Source organism: Podarcis tiliguerta (assembly GCF_965153285.1).
Source record: "Podarcis tiliguerta genome assembly, chromosome: 1".
NCBI classification, from domain to species: domain Eukaryota; kingdom Metazoa; phylum Chordata; class Lepidosauria; order Squamata; family Lacertidae; genus Podarcis; species Podarcis tiliguerta.
In genome coordinates this window covers 117470641-117490644 of record NC_139534.1, presented here as the reverse complement: position 1 = coordinate 117490644, position 20004 = coordinate 117470641, and the positions used below count along the sequence as shown (strand labels likewise).

General features: G+C 39.3%; 1 protein-coding gene across 7 annotated transcripts in view; it reads left to right on the top strand.

Moving 5' to 3' along the window:
• The window catches only part of SETD3 (SET domain containing 3, actin N3(tau)-histidine methyltransferase), a 49102-nt gene that overhangs the window by 19852 nt on the left and 9246 nt on the right, over positions 1-20004 (top strand). For all 7 annotated transcript variants that reach the window (XR_014510195.1, XR_014510196.1, XR_014510197.1 and 4 more), the window contains exons 7-8: positions 15860-15918; positions 17240-17354. Coding sequence is in view for 4 of the 7 variants with exons in the window: in XM_083436676.1 (XP_083292802.1) it covers positions 15860-15918; positions 17240-17354 (174 nt within the window). In the remaining 3 variants the exon portion in view is untranslated. The remainder of the gene's footprint in view (positions 1-15859; positions 15919-17239; positions 17355-20004) is intronic.

Genomic DNA, 20004 nt, shown 5'->3' with positions numbered 1-20004 from the left:
GCGCTGGGACTGAACAGCGGGAGCGCACCCCGCCACGGGGATTCGAACCGCCGACCTTTCGATCGGCAAGCCCTAGGCACTGAGGCTTTAACCCACAGCGCCACTATATTAATGAGATGCAAATGTCACAGATAAGCTCTAGCATTATTAAAACTGGCAACGCTAGGCATCTAACACTGCATTAACTGATAGGCTAACCAATCTTCATGCCTGCCATATGTTACCCTAGTGCAAAGTTAGTAAAGTTTACCACTAAATGGCATGATAGCTAATTTATAATTTACATGTACTACTGACATTCAAGAGGACAGAGGTGTGATCATCATCTTGCCAGACTTTCCAAGTGAGAGATGCACTTGGGAGGAATAATGGGGTGTCTGTATGTTCTTTAAGAGGGACCTGTTAAAATGCATATTGCACCTAAAGTTCAACTCTTCTTATCCTCATGGCCTTCTTATCCTTCTTATCCTCAACAGCAGCTATGGCCTAGCTGCTGTTGCATCATTTAAAAAAACAACCCCAATCTACTAACCTCTTACCCATATGAGATTCAGTCATATATCAGTCCCTATAATAGTGAACTCAGGTGATGTGTGCTGACGGAGATGGGGCCACTGAGAAACAATAAAGAAGTATCAGCAGAGTCTGAAGAATGCTGAGATTTGTTGAAATGCTAACAATACTTTTATACCCTAAGGGAGCGAAAGAACGAAACACAAACAGTCCAGTGATTACAGAGCATGCTGGAAAGGAAAGACATTAAAGCAGGGATGGGTAGAGATGGTCTGCTGGAAGAGAGCATGGCTAACTGGCTGGAGCTCTGAACAAGAACATTTTGTGGCAGCTAATCAGGAAGCCCGTGATTTGAATCTGATCTCTGTCATTAGCTCACTAGTTGATCCTTAGGTAAGCCATTCTTTCCCATTTCTCCCGCCCCACCCCCCCAAAACCCCAAGCCACCTGTCGATGGGGAATAATACTGATTTATCTTACAGGGCCATTGTAAGGATTGCAATTAGATATGCACATGAAGCATTTCAAACACCTGAAAGTGCTTTACAGATTTCAAGCATTGTTGTCGCTGTCTAATAAATTGTGCCATATCTCGTTGGAAATCCAAGGGGTTGTATGAGAGGCAACTAGAACTACTTTAAAAAATGCATCCTTTCCATCAGCTGAAATACATAGTATCTTATCTCCTCCTGTTCTCACAAAGACCCTGTGATAATGACTGGCATAGGTTTTAAAAAAGAAAAGCTAAAAATGCAAAATCAAGCATAGGACAAAATCACCACAGAAAACAGGTATGAAATCAGTGGCATAGTTGAGCTTCAAGGCTGACCTGAGTCCAAGTTCAGCACTCTTTCCTGCACCACGGTGGCTTTTTGTAAAGTAAAGTGATGGCATTTTGAGGTATTCTTTTGAGATGCGTTATGTTTGTTTGGTAGCCAGTAATCGCTTCTTCATGAGAGCAGAGGGGAGGTTTAGAAGAGGGCAGTTTTCAGCTGAGCTCTACCTTTCTCTAAGTAGTCTGAATGTTCATGAAGATGGCAGAGACTTCTTCCTTTTACAGTTGCTCCCAGCAGAATATTAGTCTGGTTTGACAACTAAACACAGGTGCATCGCTGGCCTGCCAGAAATAGCCCATTGCTCCGGGCAAAGGACAGCACTGACACCATTGAAATGTATGCAATTTGATACTTAAAATGTGAAAGGAGGCAGGTGACTGGATCTCTTAAGATTGCACTTCAAGAAAGAGAAAGGGTTTTGGGCTTAGATGTTCAAGTTATTTCAGGAGGGGTTTTCAGTTTGTTCTAATATGTTCATTTACTTGCCCCCCCCCCCCAATTTGCGTGTGTTACTACCATTAGCATGTTATGGGCACTGAATGTGCACATCGGAGTGAACAGAATCTGTTATATTTATTGCATAATGCTGGATTCTCTATGCACTGAAATGTGGTGTAATAAGCACAAGAGGGAGCCATATAGTTTTACATTCAGAGTGAGATTCCTTGTTCCTTGAAGATCTATAATTTAGTTTGCCTTTGTAAATGAATATGCAGTGGTTTTCTGTTTTAACGTTTCCCCCAGCTTCACAAGGGGCATGGTCGCAGCCTTCTGTCAAGGGGAATTGGTCCATATATTATTGCAGAGCAGTGCTCTTTAGCTCATAAAACATAGGCAGCAGTACTTTCCCAGCTGAACCCCCTTTTCTGCCAGATTGGGAAATGAGAGAGGGAGAAAAAAGTGAATGATGAAAGCTTTTCATTCACCTTCTTAGTAACAAAACATTTCAACGTAAGTATTGCTTTCAAAACAGTATTATGTCTCTACTGCCAAAATAACACCCCTAGAAAACTAACATTCCTCAGTCTTCAGTATAATTTGAATTGCTTCCAGGGGGGAAAGAGCCACAAAACGGTTAGGAAATTTGTCAGGGGCGTTAACTATTCTTTAATGTCTCCATATCGATCATTTCACAGCAGCTTTCCAGTGTTTCAAAGCTACTTTTCTAAAAGTTCTACGGACGGGGAAAGGTGAAACCATCATACAGTTAACACATCTGCCTGTTGTCTATTGCCTTTGCACAGTTAAGGACCAGGAGTGTATTTCCCTATATTCATCCCTACAGGCAAGGTGCTACAGTGGCAAGGCCAGAATGCAGTCCAGACAGCTGCTTCCTCCTCGATCTGCATGCCAGAGGAGAGGTACCCACTCCTGAGTGCAGTTGCCAAGTCAGCAAAAGGATCCCCCTGAGATGCTCTCTTTACAGAGAGGCCTTTTTACAGTAGAAAATATGTAGCAAGGTATATTGGCTTAGACACGTTCTTATGGACTGGTGGTGGTGCAACATGTATTACAGAATAAGTGGGGCACAGCAATCTCTGGATATAAACTATACAGGAAGGACATACTGGAGGTGGTGTTGCTCTGGAAGTTAAATAGGGCATTGACTCCAGCAAGCTAGAAATCCCCAAAGGGACAGAATCATTGTGGGTGATGATTTCTGGTCCCGGTAGTATTTTAGTAAGTACTGGGGAAACACTATCGTTCCCTGATGAAAATGTTTGGGAAGAGCTAGAGATGAAGAATGAAATCAAGCAAGCATCCAGAAGAGGAAATGTTGTAATTTAATTAATTAATTATTGTGTAACTTACACTCGAATCCACGTGACGGGGTGAGCTCCCGTTGCTCAGTCCCTGCTCCTGCCAACCTAGCAGTTCGAAAGCACATCAAAGTGCAAGTAGATCAATAGGTACCGCTCCAGCGGGAAGGTAAACGGTGTTTCCGTGCACTGCTCTGGTTCACCAGAAGTGGCTTAGTCATGCTGGCCACATGACCCGGAAGCTGTATGCTGACTCCCTCTGCCAATAAAGTGAGATGAGCGTGCAACCCCAGAGTCGGTCACGACTGGACCTAATGGTCAGGGGTCTCTTTACCTTTACACTCTAGAGATATCATATTATATAGTCGCTATATCAGGTGATTTACAAATGGGGGGGAAACACTCATAAAGGGACTTCACAATTTAGCAGAAAGGCATAAAGAGTTCATAATGCCTGCAGAAGAGAATGGTAATTAAAGGGGGGAGGGGGTTGACCGGGGGGGGGGGGATGAAGTTGGTTTGAATATAGACAAAGATAAGGATCAATAACAATGTTGTTTTAGAAAAGAGGCATGTATCAAAAGAATGAAGAGATTAAATATAACGTGAGGCAAGTGATTAAAAGTTGAATTTTAAAGTGTGAAATAAAGTGGAATCCAGTGAAGTTGACAAAGCCAAAGCAGGAACATTGTGGAAGTGATGAAAACAGAAAATGGGACTTGACTCAGCATTCGTAAGAGAACCAAGATGTAGATTAAGGAAGGCTGGTGAGAAGAACATAATCAAGATGAGAAATAATAACAGATTGAAAAGTGTTTTAGTAGTGCTATATGGAAGAAAGGAATTAATCTTAGAAATATTGAGGTCATGAAAAAAGATCTGGCAAGGTCACAGATATGGGAGGAAAAGGATAAAGTGGAATCAAAAGCAATACCTAGATTATAAGTGTTATATAAGAATAGCAATACTAGTTAAGAGGGGGAGAACAATGCAAAGAAAAGATCTGGCAAGACCAAATTCTTAGGATTTAGTTTGAAAAGACAAAATTGTAATTGTCGACATAGAAATGATAGGAGAGATCATAAAGAATATGATGAGTTGGGGCCTCAATACAGATCCCTGCAAGAGACTAACAAAATGAGGGAAAATTTGTGAGAAGGAACCATTAAAAGACATTTTGAAATAATAATTAGACGAATATTGTGAGGGCAGAAACTCTGTTTGGCTAGAGACAGGAGAAGAATGGAATTATTATCAAGGGCTGAAGACACACAAGCCCTGCTTTCCGAACACAGTGCGTTCCCAGGAAATTGTTCGTTAGGCGAGTGTTTGCACAATGAGCTGATGATTTCCACTATTTCCTATGGGAACATTTCTAATCCATGATTTGTCTGATCCCTCTCCCTCCCTCCATGCTTTCTGCCTGAAACAGCTGGTTTCAACCAGCACAACAAAAACAAGTAAGGAAGTGGGCAACCTTCTGATATTTGAATCAGCCATTTGTGTAGCAAGGTTGGGTTATAATTCTTTGTGTTTGGATAACTGAGATTTTGAATAACGAGCGTTCCAGTAGTGGGATCTGCATGTACCATCCACAGTATAGAACTAGCATATTCTATATTGCAAGGTGAGGATCCCTGCTAGGCAGCCTGAAGCACACAGCAGAGTGTGTCCCTTTGCCACACTGTCACCCAGGATTTGGATACTAATATTTTCAAGATAAATAGAAACCAATTCACTAAGTCCCCTTTCTGTAACAGTGGGAAAATTGGGAGGCTGAGTGAGAACTTCCCATTTTGAAAATCATAAACTTCTCATTTGGGAAACAGTTATCTCCTGTATTTTGGACCCTGCTTGCCAACATAACTACTTTTAATTTATTTCTGCTTCTCTGAATGGCTTACGATCCCATTAAAATAGTCTCCCCAAACACTTTGTCTGAAAACGCTGTGCTTCAAAACCATATATGCCAATATTAGATGAAATTGTTTCTGCACATTTTTAAGCCGCACTTGGGAGAAATATTATGTTGGCTAGAAAATACAGAGGTCTATGGAGACTCTTGCTTTAGAAGATGAGGTTTCTAACCCCTCTCCTGTCCACAAATTCAGAAGAGCCGTTGATTCTGCAGCTATAATAGTACAACCGCTTATTTTCCTCATATCAAGTTGCACTTCCACAGAGCAACTGCCTCCATCCCCAGGGATGTTATCTGTGCTTTGGGACTCCATGCCTCAACAGTTAATCATACTTTTTCACTGATACATAGGCCTTATTGTTAGGATTTAATACTTTTTTTTTCTTGATGTAACTGCAGTTATGAATGTTCAATAAAATCAAAGCACAGTAGAAAGCTGGTGTATCTAGAGTGAAATACTCAAAGGAGATATATATTCTAAGCACTGTTAAACTATTTAAGGGACTTATCTTGGTGGAAATTAGTAATTTAACTAAATTAGAAAATGGATTATCTTATACACTCTTAGAGTCTTGTGATACGTCTCAGTGTAGGAGGCTGGAATGTTTCTGAAGTGAAACTTATAAAATGCTTCTTTCTGTGTTCGCTGTGATAAAACTTAAGCATAATTGCTTCCCTCTATTCACATCTCTGAGTGCTGTCCAATAATTGCAGCACTAGCCAAAGTAATCCTAAGTCATTTGAAAGTCCTAACATACTGCTCTGTCTTGTACGCACTGCTCTTGCCATGTAGAAAGGGTTCTGCTAACCACCATTATATCAGGTAATTTCAGTGGACTGGTGAAAATAGCTTTTGTTTAGAACACCAAGAGTTTTTGTGTTTTCACCAAGCTTTCAGTGAAAATACTACCTAGAGATTTTTAAAATATTAAGTGGTTTATAAATGCAAACAAACAAATAGCTGTTAAATAAGACTCTGATTGGCATACTGACTGGTAGTACCTAAAAATTACGGAACAGTCTGGCCATTAAAATGAATGTTACATTGTAAAGGTTATGGGTATTGAATGATTGATTATATGATTATACCGAATACTGTATTAAATGCCAATTTATAAGCCTTCATAGAATCAGATTTGCAGAGACCCCTAGGGTCACCAAGTCCAGCTCCCCCATACAACCTCTGCTTAAAAACCTCCAGTGAAGGACAGGCCACCACCTTCCAAGGTAGTTCAGAGTTTTTTGTTATTATTAATTACCCATCCTTCACCCTAAGGTCCCAGGGCTTAAAACAATTTAAAATGCAACATTGAGAACAGTTTTAAAACTTACAAAAAACACAATTTATGTAAGAACATAAGAGCCCAGCATCCTGTTGTGACACAATAGTCAACCAACAGCTTCCTTTGGGAAGTCCCCCAGCGATTGGTATTCAGCGACATGGTGCCCCTAGTCCTGGAAGTGGTACTATATACCCATCATGTGCTATACATGAGTGCAATTTCCATTGTTGTTTGCTTCAAGTAAATATGCATAGAATCAGACCATTAGTATCTTTGATTCACCACATTATTGAATGGAAAATATTTAAATCTGTGCTTGATTCTAATTAATTGTAATTAGTGGGACTTTAAAATTCATAACACTGCAATCCTAAGCATATTTACTCAGAATGTCCCAATGTATTCAATGAGTTTATCCTAGGTTAGTGTTTATTCTAAGGCACGGTCTTTTTCATTGTTTCATAGGCCAGCTGGAAGGTGACATGGGTATAGTAAATAAATTTGAGATATTACAATGTGTATACCCATCTCTCTCTCTCTCCCCACCCCCCAATACCTTTGGTTTAATGGATGCTGGTCCTTCCATATGATTGATCTAGTTTGCCCTAGAAAGCTGTGTGGGTTTCCTAAGGGTACATCTTTTGAGTGTGCCTTTCTGCATAATGCAAGCTGACAAGAATTACTGTTGGAAGAGAAGAACTATGAAAAATTCTACTCAAAAGACATTGAGTTACTTGCAGAGTATGTGCTAGTAGAACACTGGAAAGTTGGTTGATGCACATTTAATTATAGGCTCTTATTGACTAGTGACACAGTTTTAGCTCAGCTTTTGTTGGTATTTAATTTTTAATAATAATTGTAACAATACTTCAAATTTATTTATTTATTTAAACACACACACACACACACATACATATACCGTTTGATTGTAGAAAAAAACCTCTAGTACTAATTTCTTGTCAGTTATCCTTCCACGTTGCCCTCACTGGCCAGAAATTGGATAATATATTTTCCCTTACAGTTCCTTTCACTGATAGGGTGGCAGCCTTGAATTTTTTAAAAAAATAAGAATTAGGAAAGAGGCTTGGAATATCCCTAAGGTGATCAACCTCACACCTTCCCATGACTATGCCCTCTCTATTGTTTTCAGTTGAGGTGTAGGCATTAAAATGCAATGATACTTCTCTTAGACTTAAAAAGTCATAAAGATGGTTGCAGTCAGTTAGAAGGCACAGCAAGGAACTATTGCTGTGTAGCCTCCCAGCTGTTTAAGCACTGATTCTCTGGGGCAGAGAAGCACTTGACTAACCCATCCATAGCTAAACAGTGTTGGGGTGTGTCGAGCATTATTTATGCAGACTCTTATTCAATATGGCCTCATTTCAAAATAAGTTGTGAAATACCCTATTTTGAAATTTGGTATTAATTTGATGTCGTTCAGAACTCAGATGGCAGAATTCTTTCCTCTGTATGTCCCCAGATTACTAATACTAGGGAGACTAAAAGTTTGAATAAATTTTTCATTGTCAATGTTTCTTTGAAGGTTCAGCTAACATTTTTTGCTATTTATATTGTGCATAAAGTTACAATATGGCGTGCTTCTAAGTATCAGGAATGATTTAGTTTACCTTGCGGCATATCACTTAAGCTGTGTTCCAATTTAATGCCAAGCCATGGCTTGGTGATCAGAAAAATCTTTGCTTGTTCATTTGCCTCTTCTTCCTCATTTTACACAAGTTCTTTTTTCCACTTCCTGAGTTTTGCTAACAGTAGTTTGCTGCGATATTTGAATAAGCAAACTGTGGTGAGTGCTTTGCTTCTAAATTTAAATTTGCAAGCTGGGTTTTGAAAGTAAGGTACTAAATTTAGCTTCCCATTTTAGTAGTCAGCAATAAAGTGATAATAGTATTTAGGTCTAGTAATGCATAGAAAGGTGCCTTCTGATCAGTATTGTTTTGATTATATGTTGGAACTATTTTGTATATTTGCAAAAATTATATTGTTACTCTTGATTATTTTGCTACTGATTCTAACTGTATTTGAGAATCCTTGGTTTCCTCCTGCATTTTATTCTACATCCATTCTTTAATAGATGGTGTGTAAACCAATCTACATATTTTAGAAAAAAAAGTATTATTGCTGACATATTGATCTTTTGTATCTGAATTGGAGTAATATACCCACCTAGTCATGATCTTAAAACAGTCCACCCTTTTTACTGTATTTATGGGGAATCTATATGCCATTTGCAAAATGTTTTCCCAGATATCCAGTAGTATATTTTTACCGATTATGGGGGCCCATTTTTTACATGTAATCTCTTATTTGTTCATATTCTGTTAACGTATTTGTTAAGCAGCTGATCTTATTTATTAACTTCTGTAGTTTTCATGATAAGGTGTTTGAATTCAGTCATATCTCATTATTTGCAAACATAATTTCAGTTATTCTTGTACACAATACTTAATTTGAAAGCACTCAAACCAGGTGAGTTTCTCTTTGATACGGCTATTACCTAATCAGGGGAACAGCTGATTTAATCAGCTGAGTTTTAGTTGATTGGCTAAAGCTGCATAGGAATAAAATAGTTTAAAGTGGATGTACATATGTGTTGTATCAGTTTAGAAGAGGCATTCTGCTTCCACGTGAAAGAAGAGTGGGAATGCCTCTAATAAAAGGAGCGATGATGCCTCCCCTAAGATACCTCTTCTTGCCACTTGATGTATTGTACTCATATTGAAACAGTTACTTCATCAACCAGTGTACCTTATTAATCAAATGTTGCAGATCTGCTTTTTCTGTTATTTATTTGATTAACAGGACTTGCAGTTACAGCAACTTTAGAGAGAAGAGGTTCTCTTAGAGCTGTTTGCTTCAAAGGTTTTTCGTGGCTGACAGAGCAGTAGCAGCCAGAAAGTGCTGATAGATTTTACTGCAGCAAGCCTTATGCACATGCCTGGCACATGCTTGTTTTTTTTCTGCACACTTTACACATTGGCCTGAAATCATCATGTAGCATCCAGTCTGATTGTTAATGAGATCTCTCCTCCCCCTCCTGCCTATTAATAGGACGGGGCTGAGGAAAAGAGATCTCATTAGGATAAAGGGGAGACCACTGAGAATGAGGCAGCAAAGCATTGTGCTTGGTCAAAAGGGGGAAAAAAGCCTTGAGCTCTGTGTTCAAAGACATGCAACTTAACAAGGTGAAAATCTTAAGCCTCTAAGTACCTTAAAGTCCCCTTGCTTTTTTGCCACAAAGGTCTTAACTATAACCCACGTTGAGATGATACAAAGAAAATAACCTCATCTTGGTGCCGTTCAGGGATTCCTTGTGGCTGTTGGAAAGATGAGAATTAATGTATGGATTCTTTTCACCAGCAAATTAAGCTCATGTGAAGACATGGACTTCTGAAGGCCTCTTCTGGCAGCCATCATATTCTACAGCATACAGTTAACATTAACTGGTCAGTGAACTCAGATGCATGTGTGGGCTATTAATACAGGAATGAACTCAATCCAGATTCTGCAATGCCATTACTCGCTGCAGGAAAACAGTTGAAGGTAGTTTTCTGATTGCTCATGCAATGCATTAAACAGCAATGCAAGTGGCAGCTGATATTTAAATACAGGCACATTTCAGTGTTGCTCTTGTTCTCTCCTTCCTTCTCTTTTTGTTTTTCTCTGCACTAATCTATTTGTAAAATTGGAATAATTAAGAGCAAGGCTCCCATTGACAGGAGAAGAGGTGATAATATGTTTTCCAAGGTGGCATGTGAACTCTTCACTATGTCAGTTATGGAATTGCCTAGCTATGTGTTAAAGTGTTAGTTATAATCTGGATAAATTATTAAGCAAATGGAGCTGACCATGATCCTAGCGATTGAAGTAGACTTACATAGGGTTGTACTGCATTCCATGGTCTCTTGATTCACCATCTATTAGAATTAAATTTCCCATCTCCAAACCTTTCCTTGTTTACAAATATCCATGTAAATAGTCTTATTACTAGTCCAATAAAACGGCAGCGTGTGCTTTTCAATTAAGCATTTGTCCTAATGTTCCCATTTGCATTTTTTTAGAAGTCTGCTACATATTCAGAGTTGACTAAAATAAAGTGAATGTAATACTGTTTCTAAAGCTAAGGAAGCATGAACCTAAAAGATCTGATTTTTGCCATTTATCAACTGGTTGCTTCATTTGAATAAGTGTCTATCTCTTTTTGATCAACCTGAAAAATTTGCATGCTCTGCAGCAGCCATATTCTATACTTTATTAAATATCTGTCAATTATAAATATCAAGGTTTTACATTAATGTCAAGATAGTACATCAAAAATTCATGGAATATGTGACTTTTTCCAAGGGTATTTAATACTTAATGCATTTGTGTCATTTTTCTTTCTAGATATATTGACAGGTTTTATTAAGTGTTTGTTAGGGAGATTTCATTTTTACCGAGGGATTGTAAAGAGAAGCTGCATGCTAAATCGATTTTTTAATCAGAGTATTCTTCTCTTGGTCACTTCAGCAGAGATACGCCAACATACTTTAAAACTCTGGAAAGCATTCTCAGAAATTCAGCAATTAATTTCTTTATAACACAATTCTCTAAACACGTATATTTTGCTGTGAAACAGTAATCATTTTGTATTATAATTCAGTATTGTTTCTTGTGCTCCATTAAGATTTCTGGAGCTGTACAAATAAGGAAATTTCCTTTGAAAAAAGTATCTTAAAAGGTACAGATGGCTTTCAAAAACATTGTATAAAGCTGTTGACTTTTATTTTCCCTGATCATTTTTAGTTTTTGCCATTTAACACATTATTAAACGCCAATTGTGTTAGATACGGAATGTGTCCACTTTCAGTGCTATTTTAGTATCGGCAACACAACCAGGATAAAACTGGAACTATAAATGTGCATCCACAGATTGAGAAGTCCTATGTTTTCCTCCATGAAATAATACCTTTATGGGCAAAGCATACACATCAAAATGCATAATCAAGTTTGCATTCTGTTGCAACTTTCTTCTGTGGGCAGCATTTGATGAATTTGTATGGTTTGGGGCACGAAATGAGAAAATACTGAGAAGGAGCTGGAATTAGGTTAGTAACCAAGGGATGACAAATATAGCATTTACACATGGGCCATATAGTCCCATAGGGCAGGGGCAACTGAAATTATGCTCTCCAGATTTTGGACTACAACTCACTTCAGCCCCAGTCATGACCAGCATTGAGGTATGATGGGAGTTGTAGTCCACATCATCGGAAGGGCACCATGTTGGTTACTCTTGACACAGAGTGGATGAAGAAGAAGAAGAAGAGTTTGGATTTGATATCCCGCCTTTCACTCCCTTTAAGGAGTCTCAAAGCAGCTAACATTCTCTTTTCCCTTCCTCCCCCACAACAAACACTCTGTGAGGTGAGTGGGGCTGAGAGACTTCAAAGAAGTGTGACTGGCCCAAGGTCACCCAGCAGCTGCATGTGGAGGAGCGGAGACGCGAACCCGGTTCCCCAGATTACGGGACTACTGCTCTTAACCACTACGCCACACTGGCTCTTCATTAAAAACATGCAATCTACACTGGATGTAGTAATTGTAGATGTACACAGTAGTTAAGATTATGTCCCTAACCAGAATACCTTAGGAAATGCCCATTTGCATAGCCTGAGGTAATAGGCATGTTTCTATGTATTGAGGCTCTACTCTAGGCTTCCTTTGTTCATGAACCCGCTAGCATGTGAAGCAGAGCCCTTTTAGTGGTGATTTTCCAGAGGCAGTGGTCTGCTCCTTTTTCCGTGAGGTTAAATTGGTCTGTTCAGTACAAGGCTTTTAAGTGACTTTATGGATACAGTCGTACCTCAGGAGTTGAATGCCTTGCGAGTCGAACGTTTTGGCTCCCAAATGCCACAAACCCAGAAGTGAGCGTTCCGGTTTGCAAACGTTCTTTGGAACCTGAACGTCCGATGCAGCTTCTGCAGCTTCCGATTGGCTGTAGGAGCTTCCTTGGTTTCCAAACGTTTTGGAAGTCGAACGGACTTCCGGAACAGATTCCATTTGACTTCCGAGGTCCGACTATATATTTGAATGTCATATTAAACCATAGTTCATGTATAACGCTACTCAGAATTCCCCATTTCACTCTTCCCTCGATCATGGCTGCAAAAAGCCACAAGCCTTGCTTTGTTGCATTGGAGTCAGAATTGTAGAGTTGGAAGGGTCATCTAATACAACCCCCTGCAATGTAGCAATAACTTGATAACAAACTTGGGCCATGGCTCGTGGTTTGTTTGTAGAGCCCTAGTTCAAAGGACACTACAAGCTTGTGGTTTGGCATGGGCATATGTAGAGCAAAGCAGGGAATCATTAAGCCACAGTTGAACATTAGGGTGGAAGTCAGCTTTGCAGTACTGGCAGCTTGCTGGACAGAACAATCCCCCCTCGCCTCATGCATTGTTCTTGGGGTTCCCCTGACCCCCTCAGCTAATTGGTTTTGTGGTTGAAAGTCCCATTGTGCAAACAGAGCTTCCACTGACTGGGTTTATTAGGTGAATTCTGGTTTAATGTGACATCGGAATCAGTTGTATATTTGTCTTGTTTAAAGAGCTGCTGTTGTTGTTTTAAAAAATCATAATAATGAAAACAAAAACAAGGTCAATTTTTAATTTTCTGGAAGCCAACATCGTTTTTGTTTTTGTCGTCATTTTTTACTGGATAAACATAGATTTCAAAACAAGAAGGTCTGTGTGAGCTTTCATTCTCTGCAGAAGTTACCTTCTTGCAGTCTGTGGTGAAGTAATCTGATCATCTATATTTAATCGATGTTAAATTCCATCTTGAAGAAAATTGCCTTTCTGCATGTTTTTAAGACAAGAGTTCTAAGGCTGTATTCTGTATTAAATGTGTTCCAGTTTGGTACCAGTAGGTGGAGTCATAGCCATTCTAGCAAGCCCATTTTTGCTTCAGAGCGATCTTAACCAAAGGGTATGACCGCTTAGCTGGAAGAACCCTTTTCTTAGTTGAATTGTTACACAAAAATAATGTACAGTAACAGCACTTTTTGTCTAAGGTTGTTTTATGATGTCCATAGGTATTTTCAAAAAGGTTTTGCCCATAACAAGACAAGATGTTGGCTTTCTAATGTGTTTTTCCTCCATGTCAATGCAAAATATCTAAGCAAATTAATAACCAGTTATCTGTGAACATTTTTTACTTGTCAAGGTAACTTTTACCAAAATCGGACCATTTGTGTAACCTTGAATTATATATTTTCACTGTATCAATGCCCACATTGTCAAACAGCAAAAACGGGATAACTGAAAAATTATGTGCTTGGTTTTGATTTCAATATGCTTTTTGATTTATAATGAGACTAGTGATAATGACTATCCTAAATTGTGACACTGAGCTTAACACAAATTATTCTGAGAATATGCAACTAAAATAGTCTGAAATGAAATTTTGCATGTAAACCAAATCACTTATTTTTTATTAGTTGAGAGAGCCGTGGTTTTCAGAGCTAGTCCATCCATAGGGCTAATTTAAGGGGTTGGAGAGAGCAGACACCTGGGACATAACACCCAATTGGCAGTCTTTTGTAATATATAATTTGCCTAAAATTGTGCACTGAGCACAAGCTTTTGTTTTCTAATTGATTTACGGTTTGAGCCACTTTTACCTCATCCCCTACTGTCCTGCACACAGTGCCAGCAAGTACATTACTGTGAGAGATGATAAATTACCATGCACTTGTGATGCTAATGCATCAAGAGTAAAAAAAAAGAAAAAAAGGAGCACACTACATAGAGCTCCTTGCATTAACAGTGTTGCAAAGATACATCCAAGCAAAACTCATTTGTATCATTAGAAATAACCATTCATTTGATCACTTACTGAAACCTGCCTATTCAACTGTAATTGAAATGGAATATTAAAATGATACTGTTAATGGCTCTCAATCTCTTAAGAGGGGAAAGGGTTTTTTTTAAGCATGTTCAAAAGGCTATGATTCTTTTTAGCTACTGTGTTTTAAAGTGCATAAGGCAAAGTGGCCTTGGAAGTACTTGAAGTCGCTTGGCCAGAAACGAGAGGCTAGTTCTGTGTAATTAATTCCTCTTTTAAATCATTCTTATTTCCTCATAATAATTAAGGTAGGCTTGCCATATTTCAGAAAGTAAAATTCCTGAGACACCCCCAAAGTCGTTGAGCTTCCTCTTTCTGGGGCTGGCTGAGTAGCAGGCACCAGGCATGTTATGAGCTCCTTCCCAAAGGGAGAGATTTTAGATTTAGATTTGCGGAGTTGGAAGGGACCTTTAGGATCATCTAGTCCAACCCCCTGCAGTGCAGGAGTCTTTCACCCAACACATGGGACTCAAACCCACAACCCTAAGATTAAGAGTCTCACGCAGAGCTATCCTGGGGTGTGTGTGTTAATGCACACAAACAAACAAACAACCCCTCCCTGCTCAGAATTCTTTCCCCAACAGATGTGGGGTATTTCAACCCAACCCCAGAGTGAGATCCCAGCATTCTGCAGAAGGAGTAGGAATGACAAGTTCACATTTCCTTCACATAGATGGGAAGAGGCTTTCCTTGCTACCCACCTTGGTTTCCCCTCCACTAGATCAGAGAAGACCAGAGAGATTCCATCCCAAATCCTAGAGAGTCCCTGCCAGTCAGCATAGACAACACTGAAGTAGAGGGACCGATAGTCAGCTTCCTACGTTCCCAATTCTAAGCATGGTTACTCAGAGCTTAATTCCATTTATCCCAATAGGGCTTACTGCCTTGTAAGGTGCAGAGCTGTGCAGCCTTTAACATGTGGTATGTCCAAAATATAGGCAGCCCTGTTCAGGGAACTTTTTAATATGTGACATTTTAGTGTATTTTTCGTCTTTGTTGGAAGCCGCCTAGAGTGGCTGGGGAAACCCAGCCAGATGGGCAGGGTACAAATAAATTATTATTATTATTATTATTATTATTATTATTACTATTATTAATTATATAACCTATGCATGTGGCCATAGCTGCTTCAACATTTAAATGTATTATGACTTGCGAGGTATGTGTAACGTCTGATTATTATTATTTAAAAAAGAAAAGAACCATGGATGTAAGGGAAGAGAGGTGCTTAAAATACATTCACCCCTAAAGTGTGTCTAAGGAGAACATAGAATTAACATTTCAGGTTAAGAAAAGAATTGGGACAAGCTTTTTCTCAATCAAGTTTTTATGTGCGGCGTGGAGATGGGAGTCCACCTTAAATGTGTGTGTGTGTGAGAGATGTTGTGGGTTCCAGTCTTTGAAATATGAAGAAACAGATTTATAGCGGCTGCTGGGCACAACAAATTAAGTTGACAGTGATGTATGAGAGCATAATAGCATGATGATCCCTCTGTAGCGCGGCTGGACGCCTCCTGCTTCATTTGGCTCTTGTTAGGATCTGTTAGGCAGCTAAATAATGAAATTCTGCTGACTGATTTCTGGTTGTTGTTTTTTGTTTTGTTTTTCCTTTTCAACTCTTCTCTGAATCCTCTTATTTCTCAGACCCATCCTAATGCCAGCAAACTGCCATTAAAGGATTCTTTCACTTATGATGATTACAGGTTGGTTTCCCTTTTTATATAAAAGTGGGTTGTTAAATGCCTTCAAATGCTTCCCTAGAAAATAATCAAGTTATTAATCACGAATCCCTGGTCCAGCCATAGTAGTTATATTACAGATCAGAGAATATAATTAATTTAGCCATCTAGATTTTAACATCAAAAGTTTTATAGCTAACCAGTTAGCATTAGTTAATGGTTGTTTCTAAATGCTGTTGTATTACTTTTCTTAATGCTTTATATTACTTTTTTAATTGGCCGTGGCCCACAGTTACTGTTTAATACTCTGGTATCTTTTAAAACAAAAGTAAGACACTATATATATAGATATATATGCTGGAGCATGCTTTGTAAGAAAAGGAATAACATTCATAGAAGTCTTGCTATGTCTGAATTGACTCCCAGAGAAATTATCTTAATTTTCTGACTTATTATTGAGCTGTCACATCAAACCAATACATTAAGCAAAACTGGATACAACTTGTTTGTTTGCTTAGTCTGTCCCACATTCCTTTAGGTTTTCAAAAGATAGATGCTGCAAGTGATTTATTATTATTATTATTACTACTACTACTACTATTAACAACAATAATGTTATTATTAGTCCCCTCCCATCCGACTAGATTGCCCCAGCCACTCTTGGTGGCTTCCAACAAAATATTTAAAATACAATGAACCATAAGTCATTAAAAGCTTCCTTATACAAGACTGCCTTCAGATGTCTTCTAGAAGTCATATAGTCATTTATCTCGTAGACATTTGATGGGAGGGTGCTTCACAGGGTGGCACCACTACTGAGAAGGCCCTCTGCCTGGTTCCCTATAACTTCACTTCTCATAGTGAAGTTACCGCCAGAAGGCCTTCAGAGGTGGACCTCAGTGTCTGGGCTGGACAATGGGGGTGGAGATGCTCCTTCAAGGGCCAAGGCTGTATATCACTTTAAAGGTCAGCATAAGTGGACAGAAGACAGTAGATTGGCAAGGGATTCTGATTCCCAATTGTTTTGCAGTAGCAACAGCAAGCAAAATGACACCCCCCCCCCCAAAAAAAATACCTAGGTTGCTGAAATGGAGAAAGAATGATGTTCTTCTGAAAGAACTGTGAACTTATTTCAGTTCTTGTACTGAACAGTTATTCCTTGGCTCTTAATGTGCTCAGAGGCACCCTGTTCAATTCTAACAATATGTCTTTTTCACCCGACTGGTTGGTACTAAGAGCAGATTTTTTTTTCTGCTATTGGCAGAAAGTTGGGAAGGATTATAATCTGAATTGGAACTTTTTGTCTATCTATGGCTTTCACTAAACTGAGTATTTTGTCTTGTAGATGGGCAGTTTCCTCTGTCATGACACGACAAAACCAGATTCCTGCTGAGGATGGTTCCCGGGTTACCTTAGCACTGATTCCTTTATGGGACATGTGTAATCACACCAATGGGCTGGTAAGAACAGTGTTGTTGGGTTGTGTGTGTGTGTGTTAGAGAGAGAGAGAGAGAGTGTCCACATTGACTAATCCACAGTGGCTATCCCTGGGATAATGGATATGTCTCAGGTTGACAAGAAAACTCTAAATATGTCAGGATGAAGGGGATATTTTTAACAGGTGTTTAACACACAAGAGGAGCCAGACACTCGGAGGTAAAAGAATTCCAATAGTAAGCAGCAGAATGGGGGGCACCCTCTAGGCATGGAAGATGTTGATTTGGGGATGCAAATGTTTGTTTCAGAGGACCTTACCACCTTAAAACTAATAGCTAGACAGGAGAAGAAGTACAATATATTGTTGAGGAACAAAATCATCAATACAAGTTTTGCTGGGAGGAGAAAGTATGTGCAAAGGAACTGCTTTGTGCAGAAGTTGTCTTTATCCAAATCTGCAGTAAAAACAAAGATATGTTGCCTCCTTTCTCGAGCTATGATGTTTGATACCAGCTGATGGATCTCTTGTATCTCTGTTTTTCTATAGTATTAATACTAGTAATTTTGGGCTTGTTGCATGATGATCCTCTCCGTCCAGTAGGCTCTAAACCTCTGGCAGCACCAGCAACCAGTTTTGACTGTCAAGTCACAATACTGCTAGAAAATAACAATGAGAAATACATGAAGACAGTATTCTTGACAGAGTTCTTGGAGCAGGATGATCTAATTAGTAGTGTCAGGAGCAAGAGAAAGCAGGATGGACACGGTTCCAGCTAAAACCAAAAGAGCCTTTTATTATTTAGCTTGTGGAAGAAGAAGAAGAAGAAGAAGAAGAAGAAGAAGAAGAAGAAGAAGAAGAAGAAGAAGAAGAAAGGCCCATGGGGTAGAGCAAGAATAGAGATGCATTATAGCTGACTGACTGGAGAAACATCTCGCCACCAACTTTGCAGCAGACTTCAAAGATGGCAGGGGCGTCTCTCTTACAGATTTCATTCAGTGAGTCAGGATTTCATGGAGCATCAGTATGGAATCAGAGGCCAGAGTTGTGCTAAGCTCACAGGGAAATGCTTCATTGACGGGACTTGCCCATTTGTTGTAGCACACCATTTGTTGTAGCACAGTTTTCATCTGCACTGGGACATCTGCACTGTCCCATTTGGTTGGCAAAGACATCTCTGAACCTCATGCACCTTCCCAAAATATAGCTGCAAACAATATAGCAATCTCAGGTCTAGGTCCATATGCAGCCCCGCAAGCCTCTCTGTCTAGCCCTTGGCATTCCTTCAGGCTGGTGCTCCTCCACGCCTCTCGCAAACCCTACCATGTGCCCCCTTCAAGTGCTTTTGCCCCAGTAGATGTCTCCTTGAACTGGGATGATATGCATGAGTTTTGCCTGGATAGAGTGTGCGTTCGTGTAAACCTCAATAATTTGTATGGCTGGAATGTAGCTAGCTGTAATAAAGGGAGGAATCCTCCTATCTGTTGCTCTTCCACTACTAAACCTGACCAGCACTGTAACACTGAATTTGCATTTAGCTTTAAGCATTTTCGGAAGGGGTGGGGGGAATCCAAATTTGCATTTTGATGAAACATTTTCTTAATGCATCATTTTGTGCATATATTGGCCTATTTTTCATGTCTTAAGGTTTACTTTTCATGTCCCTTTGATATAGAAGGGGATGTTTCCCTTGAGCTCAATGAATGTTGTGGGCAGGTTGATACTCAAAATCAAAACTGTCCATTAGCTCTTTGGATTTTATTTGGTTCAGAGCCCTTTGCTGTGGCTATTTGCTTTTCCTAGCCTCCCTCCCCCCCCCCCCTTGCTAGACTGTAGTCTATATTTCCCCTGGGTGTTGGTGCTGGGGATTAGCTAGGACTACTGCGCTAGTCCTTATGGGTTTGATCCCCCATGGATAGTTTCTCCTCACTTTTCAGCTCCTGGGACAAGAGGAAATTTTTTTTATATAACTATAAAAATCCGACATGCCCAAATTCCAAGCTGCTTTTTTGTTTGGAACACTTGTATACAAACAAAAATGATATAAGGAAAAGAGAAACCTTTGAGAAGGACAAAAAAGCAGGAAGCTATTCCACTAGGGAATGAGAGGAACAGCTTTTTTAAAAATAGAAAGAAAGAAAATGAAAGCCCATAAAACAAGTTTCATATGCCATAAAACCAGGCACCCCCCCCCACAAATTCTGTATATCGAAACATTAAAAGAGCCCTGAAACACTTGAAACTGATTGTCATCCAATTTAAAGTATTCTGATTAAAGATGTTAGTTTGAAGAAGAAGAAAAAACATTTTCCCTTTGTGTTTAGATGATGGCATGTGTCAGAGCAGGCAACATACTAGAAAAGGCATTCACTTGTATGTGATATAAGATTAATACCTCCTCTAAGATGATACCTGCAACCCTCTTCTTCTGCCTGATTAAATAGGGCACTCTTTTAAATCAATCAAAAGATTTTAAATCTATTGATTTAGCTGATTATTCAACTAAGCATTACAACCCCAATTGAAAACCTCTGTAGATTTTGTTTCAAATCACATCTTCAGGACACAACTATGTATGAGGCCTGTTCCTTGAGATTGGTATGTTTTCTGTGTTGTACAGCTTGATTTATCAAGAACATTCCTGCTTTATGAAAATAATATTGTGGGACAATTTC